The sequence below is a fragment of the Strix aluco genome, chromosome 10 (genome assembly GCF_031877795.1).
Source record: "Strix aluco isolate bStrAlu1 chromosome 10, bStrAlu1.hap1, whole genome shotgun sequence".
NCBI lineage: Eukaryota > Metazoa > Chordata > Aves > Strigiformes > Strigidae > Strix > Strix aluco.
Window position 1 is genome coordinate 18,206,536 of NC_133940.1, and position 13,765 is coordinate 18,220,300.

The 13,765-nt window shown below is 51.4% G+C and overlaps 1 protein-coding gene across 6 annotated transcripts in view; it reads left to right on the plus strand.

Moving 5' to 3' along the window:
* ZMYM3 (zinc finger MYM-type containing 3) overlaps positions 1 to 13,765 on the plus strand; it is a 36,214-nt gene that overhangs the window by 12,828 nt on the left and 9,621 nt on the right. For 5 of the 6 annotated variants that reach the window (XM_074835571.1, XM_074835569.1, XM_074835567.1 and 2 more), the window contains exons 2-13: positions 348 to 1,244; positions 1,938 to 1,981; positions 2,378 to 2,450; positions 3,246 to 3,537; positions 3,980 to 4,157; positions 4,592 to 4,804; positions 5,398 to 5,548; positions 6,114 to 6,229; positions 9,736 to 9,822; positions 10,153 to 10,303; positions 10,885 to 11,057; positions 11,481 to 11,646. In XM_074835571.1, coding sequence (XP_074691672.1) covers positions 362 to 1,244; positions 1,938 to 1,981; positions 2,378 to 2,450; positions 3,246 to 3,537; positions 3,980 to 4,157; positions 4,592 to 4,804; positions 5,398 to 5,548; positions 6,114 to 6,229; positions 9,736 to 9,822; positions 10,153 to 10,303; positions 10,885 to 11,057; positions 11,481 to 11,646 — 2,527 coding nt within the window. In that variant the 5' untranslated portion in view covers positions 348 to 361. The remainder of the gene's footprint in view (positions 1 to 347; positions 1,245 to 1,937; positions 1,982 to 2,377; positions 2,451 to 3,245; positions 3,538 to 3,979; positions 4,158 to 4,591; positions 4,805 to 5,397; positions 5,549 to 6,113; positions 6,230 to 9,735; positions 9,823 to 10,152; positions 10,304 to 10,884; positions 11,058 to 11,480; positions 11,647 to 13,765) is intronic. The other variant, XM_074835573.1, reaches the window with a different exon arrangement.

The following is a 13,765-nucleotide window of genomic DNA, read 5'->3' on the forward strand; positions in this document are numbered from 1 at the left end:
CATAGAACAGCTCTATGAAGCCTCCTGAATTGGTACTTGAGTCATTTCTAATACCCCACTGTGTCATTTAGCATAAGCGAGCCTGTTTGCCATGCTGTGGTGAGACATGTGGAGGCTGTGGAGTTCCCCAAGGTCTGCTGTACTGAACAGCTGCGTCCCACTGCTGCTGTTTGGCTTTAGAGTTTTGTAACCTCATGAGTGGATGTGATTGATTTGCTGGTATCCTGGTTATGGCTAGCAGTATTACTGGGCCTTGCTTTACTCCAACAGTGTTCAGAAGAGTGGACAATCCATGTGCTGTGTTAGACTACTTTACATTAACTTGCAAGTCTGTCTCTCATTTCCAGTTGCCATCTTCTAAATGGATTCCAGTGAATTTTCGGGATCTTTGGACCCCCTGTCCTTGCCTGACAAACCACTTATTGGTGATCTCCCTGCTGACATGGAGTTTGGGGAAGATCTCCTGGGTTCCCAAACAGCTTCTACTCAGGAAGCTTCAGTTCTTCAGCCCCCTGCCTGGGATCAATCTAAGCAGATGACTGCAGATGGGGACTTGGACCTTCTAGTGAAAGCAGACAGCGTGTCTGAACTAAACAAATCAAACAACCTCGTTCTAGATAAACCTAGTGTCTTGGATATGCTGGAGAAACCTGAAGTCTTAGATGACTTGGATAAAACTGCTGACTTGATGGAGCTAGATAAGTCAGAGGGTCTGGATGGGCTGTATAAGGCACATCCTTCCCAGGATGTGGAGGATGGACCGGCAGACTCCTCTGCCCTTTCTAGAGAAGCCCTTGTTCCAGAAACATGGAAAGAAGGGGAAGATGCACCAAAAAATGATTCTGGGGACCTAAAGGAAGATGGTGCTGCTGCTATTCCTGCACTGTCTGATGACAACACCCCTGAATCGCCCCAACAGCCCGTTCCTGACTCTGGAGACCTCAGCAGTGCCCCAGCCATGGAAGAAATCACAGCACAATCCTCAAGTCTGCCAATGGCCCCCCCCCAACTCAGTCTTAAACAGACAAAGAAGACCAGGTTGAAGGCACCAAGGAAAAGCTCACCCATGCAGAGGGAAGGGGTGGCAGGGGAAGCAGAGGTGGAACTGAGCCCCAACAACACTACTGCAGCTTTGCCTCCTGAGCCCACGGAGGAAAACCAGGCAGAGGAAGGGGATGATAGTGGGAACAACTCACTTAAAGAAAGTAGTGTACTGAAAGCACAGGAAGCCTCCCCGCCAGCAGGTAGGTTGTTATCTCTGCAGAACTTGGCTTCCTTTTGCTCAGGAGCTCATCCTGCTGCACATTGCTGAAGCTGGAGTCTGTTTTGCCCTCCAACTTTTCCCATTGTCCACTGCTATGGAAATTGTCAGCGCTACTGATGGGATAGACTTTGGGAAAACATCTTGCTTACAGGGAATAATGCTCTGGAAGCTGCTCCCTTGGTGCACACAAGCTCTTACTCGGGTTTTCATAGCTTTAACTTCAATTTTCAATGCTTGTGTCAGCTAGGAGCTTCCCTGATAAAGCTGCACTGTGCATCAGGTTAATTCACACTCTTCATCACTGAAGTCTTTCCTGGAACTGAGGGTCACCAGGAGAAGGTGTTTCCAATAGACAAAGTCCCTCTGCCCAGTCTGGCCATCCTCAGGAGATGCTCAGTCTCAGTCAGAAGCAGTCAAAGATACCTCCCCATGCAGGAGGTCTCCCCCTTACAGGATTCCTCCCAAGCTGTGTGTTTGGATCTCTAACTACACATGGTGGGTGGTTTTAGGAGCTTTCCTGTGTCTGATCAGAACTGTGGTTGTTAGTCAGGACTGTCTGAGGCTTCATGTGCAGACTGACCCAAAGGGCGGCTGCATTTGAAGAACACCTGCCCTCTTCTGTTGGAGAAAAGCAAGATATTAGATGCAAGCTTCTTCTGTGCTTCTGTTCTAGGAGAAGGCCTGTCTGGGAAGGGAAGTGAGCTGCCAACTGAGAAGGTGAGGAGAATGCAGGCAAGTATGTATGGTATAGGAGCGTAGAGGGTGGCTGGCTGTTGTCAAACTCTGAGGGACACTGGCTGTCTCGTCAGCCCTCTGTGAAGTAGTTTGCATGTCTCCTGTGATGGAGTGATCCCTGTGCACTGCCACAGTGCTGTAATGTGGCTTCAGTGTGTCCCTGCTACCCCCAGCTGGAATGTCATTCTCATAAGTCTACTTCCCCCTCTCCCCCATCTTGCCAGCTCTGGTCAGGTATCCACGGGGTTTTATGCATTTTCAGCCTAGTTACTGGGAAAGCAAATCCCAGAAGTTGGAACTCCACCATGCTCTGGGGTATATTTATGCATGGTTGTCGTAGCAGATGGTTATCTTAAGTGTTTTCTGAATGTCTTCTAGGAGCAGAAAAGAAGTGAACGAGCCAGAAGATCAGAAACTACCAGGCCTGAAACTGTGAACTCGTCAGAGAGCAGTGAGTAACTAGGGCTGGCCAATGTCTGTTTTCAGCCAGAGAGCAGGGCCCAGGCCCATTGTAAGTTCGGTGTGAACTCTGGAGCTTCTGTGCAGACTTTCCTCTTACACAGGACAGGTGCCTTCACCCTGTGAGTCTTCGTCCTGGGGTACTTGTCTCGCATTCGCAGAGCACTTAGGTTGAAGGGAGGTTTTACAGTGATGTGTAGACACCAAACACCAAGTAAAAGGATGAGGCTCTGGGGTCGTTCCCAGGAAATCCATCTTCCATCTCCTCAGCCAGGAACTTTCTTCTTTTGTCTCTATGGCACCAGGCTGTCTGAAGGAAGGTTGCATTTTGGGGATTTTCCCACAGAAGTATGTGAAGTCTCTGTTCTTTGAGATGTTGAGTGTTACCCTGCCATTCCCTAGTATTTGTGTGTTGCTTCTTCATTGCCTGCCTGTGCTGGAGACTGGTGATCCAGCTTGTTCCCTTTAAGGTCTACTGGTTCTTGGAGGGTTTTCTGCTGTAAATGTTCACATTTTGGGATTCTGCTCAATCTTTGCAAATCATGACTTCTTAGAGAGGAATTGTACTTAAGCCCAGTTTGCTTAAAGACCTCCTGACGACTCATCTCCAATTCCAACAGAATATCTTTTAAAGGTCCCTTTATCATTCCACCCGGACAGGTACAAAGCATGTAGAGGGACTCTAGAAAGGTGACCCCAGAAGGCCCCAGCGTATGTCTCATGGCAGAGGTTTCTGTCTCAACTCCTAATGAGGCATTTCTGTGCATCTTTCTCTGCTGCTTTGCAGTTCCAGTCTCTGATGAAGACTCTGATGCAATGGTGGATGATCCCAACGATGAGGATTTTGTTCCTTTTCGTACCCGACGCTCAACTCGCATGTCTTTACGAACTCAGATGGCTCAGCGAGCTGCCCGCTCTACTGTCACCAAGATGACTTGTGCCAACTGCCGGACCCCACTGCAGAAGGGCCAAACTGCCTACCAGCGTAAAGGGCTTCCTCAGCTCTTCTGCTCCAGCTCCTGTCTCACCACTTTCTCAAAAAAACCACCTGGCAAGAAGATATGCACCTTCTGTAAAAAGTGTGTGTTCATTCCCCTTTCCTCAGTGCTCCCATGCTTGTGACCCCATTCACCTGTCCCACAGCCCCACCTGCCAGTCGCCATCCCTGTGACCCTCATGCTTCCCATTCACTCACATCACTCCTGCCCACTGCCAGCTGCTGCCCCATGTCTTTCTTCACACACCGCATATCCCGTGCTCCCTACGCCCCCTTTACATTATTGTCTTTCCCTGACTGTCCCCAGGCTCAATGCCCCATATCACAGCCTCCTCTCCAAACAACCTCCCACATGCTTCATCTTCAGGCCCCACCCCTCTGGACTGCGACAGAAGGTGCTATGAGACAGTCCTTGCCACCCTTTTGGAACACCAGAAAGTCCCATGCCTTGCAGTGTGCCATCCCATCCCTCCGTGGCAGGACTGTTGTGTCCCTGCATTAACATATCCCTTCCTGATCCCCAGGGAGATCTGGAACACCAAGGACTCTGTGGTTGCCCAGATTGGTTCAGGCGGCTCTTTCCACGAGTTCTGTACCTCCGTCTGCCTCTCCCTCTACGAGGCCCAGCAGCACAGACCAGCACCTCAGTCCGCAGATGCCTCGGACACCAGCCGCTGCAGCGTCTGCCACAAACCTGGCGAGGTAAACAAATCCCTTGTCCTTCCCATGCCCTGGATGAGGTGCTTGTGACCTGCAACACTTGGCCCTGCCTGGGACCATCACAGGGCGTTTGCCAGGTTCTCCCGTGGTGTGAGGCCTCAGCCCCTGAGCTGACGTGGACTCACTCCCAGGTCCTTCCTTGTTATTGTGAACCAGCCCTTATTCCAGCAGAAGAAATAAGGCTTCTGCTCTCCCTGCCCTGAAGCTCATTGCTTCCTGCCACTCTGCTCTCCCAGTTGCTCTGCTGACTTTTGACAAGGGAGGCCAGCTTGAGTCCACACCAGCTTCCAGTGTGGCACTTGCCCGAGTTTCAGTGTAACAGCCAGTTACCCCAAGGGCTGTGGTAGTAGTGGCGCATACACGTTGGAAGGAGGCACGTGGTGATTTGGGGAGTGACAGCAGTGATGTCTCTGCAGATCCAGCATGAAGTCAGCAATGGGAACGTGGTTCACCGTATCTGCAGTGATGCCTGCTTCACCAAGTTCCGGGCCACTAAGGGGCTGAAAACCAACTGTTGTGACAACTGCGGACTTTACATCTACAACAAGGGCTTGCCCCTGGAATACCTCTTCCACGAAGGCCAGCAAAAACGTTTCTGCAACTCTGCTTGTCTTAACAGTTACAAGAAGGTGTGTGAAGTCAGCTGCCTGGGGTGGGGGGTCTCCGTTGGCACACAGCTCCTTTACTCGGTGTGGCACAGGGCACTTCATGCAATGGCAGGTGACTTGAACTCCCCGAGATTTTATTGCTGACAAAATATTTAAGAGTTTTCTGTGGAGAAGCTTTGAAGCAGGCAAACAGAATATATTTATTCTTCACGGGGCCCATCTTGGACCCGAGCATGGGTCAGGCACTCAATAAGGACTATGCAGTGACACTGGTATATGCAGTGAGCATGGGCTGGCTTCTTTCGGATGTCTCCACAAAGCTTGTTTGGATATGTTCCTCCATGGCCTGAGCAAGCTTCACTTAACTGTCTTGGTGGCAGTGCCAAGCTCTGTATTCCTGCCAGGGTACCCTTGAAATGAGAAGGTGAGGTGCCGAAGGCAGCATTTTTTGCTACCACCACTTGAACCTGCAGACTATGAGCCTGGGTCTGGCATCAGGTGTTCCCTGCAGGAGAGCTGCCCTGTGGTGGGTGCAGTAGTGGGGTGGGATATGAGGGTTGGGCCTCACCAGCTGTGATGATCTCCCTAGCAGCTCTGTTCTGTTCTCTTTGCAGAAGAACACTCGGGTCTACCCATGCATGTGGTGCAAGACGCTGTGCAAGAACTTCGACATGTTGCCCAATGTGGATCGCAGTGGCAAGATGGGCCTGTTCTGCTCCATTTGCTGCACTACCTCCCACAAAGTGAAGCAGTCGGGCTTGGTTGGTAAGAGCAACTATGTACAGGGAATCAGTCACCTCTCCACTCTAATGCCTTCCTTGGTACTATTTATTGCTTGTGGATGAGACTGGAAAGAAGGCATCTTGCTTGCCTGGGGAGGAATCCAGTGAGACAAGTGGAAGGAGATTTGGAGAGGGAGGAACCCTTGCAGCATGTAGGCATCTTAATACTGAGGGGTATTATACATTGCTGTTCTTGAGAACGCAGGAAGCAGTTGTAATGCTGTGCTGTGCTGGCATTGCCCTTTCCATTACATGGAGTACCAGGGTGTCCAGGAATGGGTATGGTCTCTGGTGCAAGGATTGCAGCCTGTTTTGTCCAAATTCCTGTAGAGCTAGGGTCACTTCCTTTAACCACTCTGCACTCCATCCATGTTTAACATTTCTGTCCTAGCAGAATCTGGTGCTTTTATTTTCCTGGTGTTCTTGTCCCTTGCTTTTTGATAATAGCTTGACAGACTGAGGATGAGTGAGTAGCTTGCATGCAATCCTCAGAATCCAGTCCCACATCCTGTGCTGCTGCCCTCACTGATTGCTATCTGTTTTATCAGGTCCCTCTAGACCCTGCAGCTTCTGCAGAAAGAGTTTATCTGAACCCTGCTATTACAACAAGACAGACCGGGTTGTCTACCAGTTCTGCAGCCCCAGCTGCTGGACCAAATTCCAGGTACTGAAATATCCTTCATGCTGGGCTGGGCCATGGAGCTCATGCTTCCTTTCACACTTAGCAGAGGCTCCACCTTCCTTGAGCTCCTCAGGGAGGGTCCGTAAGAAAGTCTGTGCTGGAGCACAAGAGTTGCAGTGACTGTAGTTGCCAATAACTTGATCTTGGCCCTATCTCCCCCTTCCTCTGTTGGGATAAGGTGGGCTGTAACACACTCCTGTCTACCAGGTTATGTCCAGCAGGAGTGCAGTGCAGAGCTGCATGAGTGGTTTGGGATGTGGTAGCCTTACGATGGCATGAGCAGAAGCACAAGTAAGCTAGCAAAGCACAGTGGGGTAGAAAGGGGCAGAGCTGCCCTCTGAGCCAGGCAGCACCAAAGAACATAAGTCTTCTAGGATGTGTTGTCTAAAAATTTACAACCAGCAGTCCTGGATACCTCATGTTTAATAATCTTCAAAGGTTTGACTGGTGGTTTTTAATCTTCTGATGCTAAGTTTCAGCATCTGTGAAATGTTTGTGGTATTCAAAGGCAACTGGAAGAATATTCGGTTTGTACAGTTGTCAAAGAATGAAGCAACAGCTGGGAAGACCTGGGAAACTTAGGCCAGGACGTGCCTTGGGCAACTGAGAAAACTTAGAAAATGTAGAGGTAGAGAGTTAGTTACTCTCAGTTGCAGCATTTGGTTTTGGGGTTTGTTTTTTTCTTGTGGTTTTTGTGTTGGGAGTTTTTTGGGTGGGTTTTTTGTTGTTTTTTTTTAAAATAAATCTTTGATGTAATCCTTTGCTGAGATCACAAATGGTGTTGGTAGGGTAACTGTAGATTTTTTACAGTTGTAGACTTAATAAGACTTGAATCATAGAATAGTTGGGGTTGGAAGGGACCTTTAAAGGTCATCTAGTCCAACCTCCCTGCAAATGATCAGGGACATCTTCAAGTAGATTAGGTTGCTCAGAGTCCTGTCCAGCCTGGCCTTGAACACTTCCAGGGATGGGAATCTATCACCTCTGGGCAACCTGTTCCAGTGTTTCACCACCTTCATCGTAAAAAAATTCTTCCCTGTATCTAATCTAAAACTACCATCTTTTAGTTTAAAACCATTACCCCTTGTCCTATCGCAACAGGCCCTACTGGAAAGTTTGTCCTTCCCCATCTTTCTTATAAGCCCCCTTCAAGTATTGAAAGGCTGCACTAATGTCTCCCTGGAGCCTTCTCCAGGCTGAACAATCCCAACTCAGCCTGTCCTCATAGGAGAGCTGTTCCATCCCTCTGATCATCTTTGTGGCCTCCTCTGGACCTGCTCCAGCAGGTCCATGTCTTTCCTGTGCTAAGGGCTCCAGAGCTGGACACAGTACTCCCAGGTGGGGTCTCACCAGAGCAGAGTAGAGGGGCAGAATCACCTCCCTCAACCTGCTGGCCACGCTTCTTTTTGGGCAGCTCAGGACACGGTTGGCTTTCTGGGCTGCGAGCGCATGTTGCTGGCTCATGTCCAGCTTTTCATCCACCAGTACCCCAAGTCCTTCTCCACAGGGCTGTTCTCAATCCCTTCATTCCCCAGCCTGTATTGATACTGGGGGTTGCCCCAACCCATGTGCAGGACCTTGCACTTGGCCTTGTTAAACCTCGTGAGGTTCACATGGGCCCACTTCTCAAGCCTGTCCAGGTCCCTCTGGATGGCATCCTGTCCCTCGGGTGTGACAACTGCACCACTCAGCTTGGTGTCATCTGCAAATTTGCTGAGGGTGCACTCTATCCCACTGTCCATGTCACTGATGAAGATATTAAACAGTCCCAGTACGGACCCCTGAGGGACACGACTTGTCACCAATCCCCATCTGGACATTGAGCTGTTGACCACTACTCTCTGGATGTGACCGTCCAACCGATTCCTCATCCACCGAACAGTCCATCCATCAAATCCATCTCTCTCCCATTTAGAGAGAAGGATGCTGTGGGGGACCATGTCAAAGGCCTTACAGAAGTCCAGATAGATGACATCCGTAGGTCTTTACTTGTCCACTGATGTAGTCAATCCATCAGTCAGCCACTAGGTTGGTCAGGCAGGACTTGCCCTTGGTGAAGCTGTGCTGGCTGTCTTGAATCACCTCCCTGTCCTCCATGTGCCTTGGCACAGCTTCTAGGAGGATCTATTCCATAATCTTCCCAGGCACAGAGGTGAGGCTGACAGGTCGGTAGTTCCCAGGGTCTTCCTTTCTACCCTTTTTAAAAATGGGTGCAATGTTTCCCTTTTTCCAGTCACCAGGGACTTCACCTAATTCACCTAACTTGAATTATTGCCATGTAAAATCAGCGTTGTAATATACAGGTAAACCCATGCATAACGTGGATTAGGAACTGTCTTGCTGGCAGATCTCAGAACACACTTGTCAAAGGAAAACCACTGAAGAGAGTGTTTCAAGATGGCTTCTTTGGGATCAGTATTAAGCCCAAGGAGTTCAACATCTTCATCAGTCATCTGGCAATAAAGTAAGCGTGATAAAATTTTGCAGATGAAACAAAAACTGGTGAAGTGTTAACTCATGCTGAGGTCAGGGCAGTCATAGAAAGCAAAGCAATTGGATTGCTTGACAAGACTGGTTCCTCCTAATGTGAGCTTAAACACAGTTCAGTGCGAGATCCTGTATCAGCTTTACTCAGGAGTGTGGGGATGTAAATCCTGGGAAAGTAAGGATTTTGAAAAGGGCCTGGGATTACTGCAGATAAGCCATTCAGTATGAGCATCTCAGTTTACAGCCACAGAGGGAAGGATTAATTAAGTTATTGCAAGTACAAGCAGAGGAACAGGGAGTCAAAGTTTGGGGGCTAGGAAGCAAAAGAGCTACCTAGAATGTTGCATGGATAGGAAGGATGTTCATCTGATGTCCACTTTATTTTCAATCCTGGAGAAAAATTGGAAGTATGCTGAAAAAAAAAGGCAGAAAAACTATATTTGGGCTTGAAATATGCATGTACTTGAGGCACTCACAGAACACCTTTTCTGAGGTTATCAGAAACAAAACCAGGAAGATTACTTTATTAATAAATATATCCCTGTGGACAAGACACCAAGTGCTAAATGGCAGTTTAATCTAGCAGAGGAAGGTGGGATGAGAACAGCTGCTTGAATTCTGAAGTTGCATTAGCTTCAAAATAGAAACCAGGCACCTGTGCTTCAAGATCTTTTAGAGAAATTCTCTGAAGAGGTAGTGGAGCCCCCATCTCTTAATGTTTTCAAATCCAGAGGGGTGGCAGCTTGAAAGCTTGCCTTCCTGAGAAGAGCCAGATACTGGAAGCAAAGTGAAATTGCTCAAGAATCTGCTCTCCAGGAGCGTGAGACATGATCTGATGGACTGACTGTGAGTCACTGACAGTGGCAGCAAGCGCAGGTCTGAGCAGGGGCAGATGGACTGCTGTGAACAGTGAAGGAGGCAGGAGGTGGTGGCAGTGCGAAACAGGTGCTCTCTGCCCTCTGTGTGCCTCTCCCTCCATGAGTGCTCTCTGTCTCCTGCAGCGCACCAGCCCGGAAGGTGGGATCCACCTCAACTGCCATTATTGCCACAATCTTTTCAGCGGGAAGCCGGAGATCCTAGACTGGCAGGTGAGGACTTTCCCCAGGGGGATGTTGAGGTGGAGGCCAACCCTGGTGAGGACAGCAGGGCTCCTTCCTCTCCCTGCTCAAAGGAGAGCTCCATCTGCACCAGTGCTCTGAATGCCTTAGCTGCAGAGATGTGCCTGGAGACTGTGCGCTGAGTGCTGTGCTCCTGATGTTCAGCAGGATGTCAGAAGGGCAGGAGGAGACCACTTCTGCCAAACCCCATGCCAGGAGAGCTGGGGACTTGGCTCAGCCCCATAGTCTTGCTCTTGCTTCCCCGAGAAGTGTGGGGACCTCCTGCCAGCCTGGCTGACCTGGTGGCGGTCTCTTTGGCAGGACAAGGTGTATCAGTTCTGCTGCAAGGACTGCTGTGAGGACTTCAAACGGCTGCGCGGGGTGGTGTCTCAGTGTGAGCACTGCAAGCAGGAGAAGCTGCTGCATGAGAAGATCCGTTTCTCTGGAGTGGAGAAGAACTTCTGCAGCGAAGGTACTTGGGGGAGGCAGGGGAGAGGCAGAGCCCCCATGCCAGCCCATGCTGGGGGAGGAGAAGAGAGCATGGAGAGGAACAGAGGGGAGACTGTCTTAGCCAGGCCCTGGGGCGAGAGCCTTGCCATGCAGTGAAGGGAGGACTGTCGTGGGGATGGCTTGCTGTCCAGCCAGGCCCTAGGGCAAGATCTTTACCGTTCATTGTGTCCTTGGGGAGGGCTTTCTCACAGCTTTTCTCTCTCTGGGGGCTGGGGAGACAGCAGGTGGCAGCTCCGCTCCTCCTGTCATCATGCACTTCTACGCTCTTGCGTCTGGGCTGGCCTGACCTGGCCTTGCCCTGCCTGCTGGGTTCCTGCACACAGGAGGTTGGAGTCAGACTCTTCCTAGAAGCATGGAGGTGAGAGATGGCAAGTCCCCATGAGGTCCCATCTTATCCCAGCCCCAGGGGCCAGTGCTGGATTGTTCCCTACAGTGTGTTGCGTGTGCTCTGTTGTCTCCGCAGACCTGGATTCTGGTCATGTTTGGGTCAGGGAGGCCCCCAGTTCATCCTGGGAAGGTTTCACTCCTATTGTTTCTCCGCAGGGTGTGTGCTTCTTTACAAACAGGATTTCACCAAGAACCTGGGCCTGTGCTGCATCACCTGCACCTACTGTTCTCAGACCTGCCAGCGGGCGGTCACCGAGCAGCTGGAGGGCAGCACCTGGGACTTCTGTAGTGAAGACTGCAAAAGCAAATACTTGCTCTGGTACTTCAAGGTCAGTATTGGCACTGGCAGCTTGTGCTAAGTGCTGTGGTGGGCACGGCACCCAGATAAGTGGGCATTGCACTGAGGAAGTTCGCACTGCTGGAGTCTGGCTGGCACTGCTGCGGAGAACCTGGCACTGCTGGAGTCCTGCCTGGCAATGACGGGACACTGCTACGGGGAAGCTCACGTAGCTGGAGTCCCCAGCTGATCCTGCCAGAGCACTGCACTGAGGAAGCTCACAGTGCTGGATCCGCGGCTAGTGCTGCTGTGAGAAGTTCGCACCGCTGGAGTCCCCGGCTGGCACTGGCAGGGCACTGCTGTGGGGAAGCTCACAGCACCTTGCTATGTGCACCTTTCACTGGAGAGTTGTGTTGCACTCGGAGGGGGTGTGGTTAGTTACTCGTTGTTTCTCTCCTGCTGATGCGGGCTTTAGGCAGCTCGGTGCCATGCCTGCAAGCGTCAGGGGAAGCTGCTGGAAACCATCCACTGGCGAGGGCAAATCAAACACTTCTGCAACCAGCAGTGTCTGCTGCGATTTTACAATCAACAGAACCAGCCCAACCTGGACACGCAGAAGGGGCCCGAGAGCCTGCTGAACAGTGAGTAGGAGGGAGGGAGGGGACCTGCATAGCTCAGTCCGAGAGACACAGGGAAGACTGAACAGCGAGGGGTGGAAGCTTCCTGCCCGGGACTGGATGAGACGCTAGGGAACAATCCTGCACTGGCCCTTGGGGGGGAAAGGACGGAGTGGGACCTAATGGGGCTTCTCCATCTCTAACATCTATGGTTCTATGACACACAGGGCCCAGACGGGAGGAGCCGGTGCCAGCGTGCTGCCTGTAGCTCACACTTAGCGAGGATACTCAGGGATTTAACATCCTCATGTTGCCAGCGGAGAGCTCGATTTACAGGGTTAGGGGACAGTGTGGTTTGGCATGATAATCCACCTGCAGCCCCACGCCACCTCCGAGCTGTGACCTTCTCAGATCTCATAAGCTAATCAGGATTGGGCCAGGTCAGTGCTTGGATGGGAAACATTCAAGGAAAACACAGGGTGCTGCAGGAAGTGGTGCTGGTGATGCTGTAGGTGGGCTCTCCTCAGCCAGAACTGAACCTAGAACGATCTTGAGGGAGCGCTGAGCTGCTGGAGGCACTCTGTCATGCGATGTTAGATTGGAGTCCTACCACTTACCCAAAGATTGCTGCAGCTTTGGGGAGTTGCCAACCCCGTGTCCCGGATAACCCCATTCTGCATCCGTGGAGTTCCAGCTGGAGAGGAGATTTTCACTGCCTGTTGCCCCATTTCCTATCATTAACTTGAGCCAGTTGCTTATGGAAGATTGCAAAGTGCTTTGGGATCCCTCAGGATGGAAGGTGCTCGTAGTGACAGTGACAAGACATCGCTTGGCCCTCGGACACTCGCGTAGTTTCATTCAGCTTGGTCTTTCATAGGCCACGATCTTCTAGGTAATCTGTGTGCTCTAGTTAAAATGCCTGCAGCTTGTGGTGGGACTCGCTTCGCTGCATCAAGCTTCGACAGATATGTGCATCACAGGCTCAGGGCTTTGCTGCCCTCCCTGGGATTTCATGAGGTGTAAAACCCTGGCTAGGGTGCGCCAAGGAGGGGAAACCAAGACAAGGACCTTCCCGTGAGAGACCTCGTCCTCCATCTCCAGACTCTTCCTGGTTCCTTTCCTGACAGCAGTGGGCTGATTGCAAGAAGGGGGAAGCCCTGGATGTCAGTGCTGCTTAGACAGCAAAGCAGAGCTGCTCTGCCAGAAGCAGCAGGTTCCCCCAGCCAGGGGAGTCCCAACCCGCCCTCCAAGAGCCACGCTCCATAACAGGCCATGTGAGGTGACGGTTCAAGTGGCAGCACACTGGAGTGACCTGGATAAGGAACTGTTGGTTTCTGCTGGCACGGGAGTGCCCAGGGGGAGTCTGCTTGATGGAGCACAGACTGTCCTGCTGCCCAGGGGAGGAAGAGGTATTAAATTTTCTCGTTCCTGTAGCTTACCAGGTGATTCCACAGCCCTAGCCATGCTGTTCTATTTGTCCTGTGCTTCCAAGGCATCTCGCTTGTGAGGGACCGGTAACACTACTTTTGGGACACAGGCACAGCGAGCAAGCTCTGCCTGCAGAGGGGAGCATGTTTCACACCATTTGGCCGTTGTCTCCTTGGAGCCTTGGAACACAAGAGTGAGAAGTACCTTCTCCACCACCACCAACCACGAGAGTCTGAGCCCACCCCCCACCTGTTTCTGGAGGCCCCCAAGACCTCTGCTGTTTGGCACATGGTGCATTGTACATTACCCTTCACCGTGCCGTAGCTGTCTCTCTGTGTGCCCTGGGAAGCAGAGGACTCTGAGGGCAGCCAAGGAAAAGCCCATCAGTGGTGATGAGCGCTCGGCTGAGCACAAGCTCCAAGCTGCCCCAGCAGCTGCCGCGCTTGGTGAATGCTGCTGGTGGCACTGGGCCCTCTGTGTGTTCTGGCACACCCATCCCCTGCCAGCTGTGGGATAGCTGTGGACATCCTTGTCCAGGGACCATGGCATACTGCTCAGCTCACAAAGGAAGGCTGCTGGAGCCCGGGCTGGCCGTGTGCTTACACAGAGAGCTTTCTAGCCCAGTGTGCTGTGCAGGGGATTTTGGGAGGAGCAGCTTGTCAGTGCATAGTGAGGAACAGTTTCTGCCTGGTCCATCCAGGGTCTCCTGTGGACC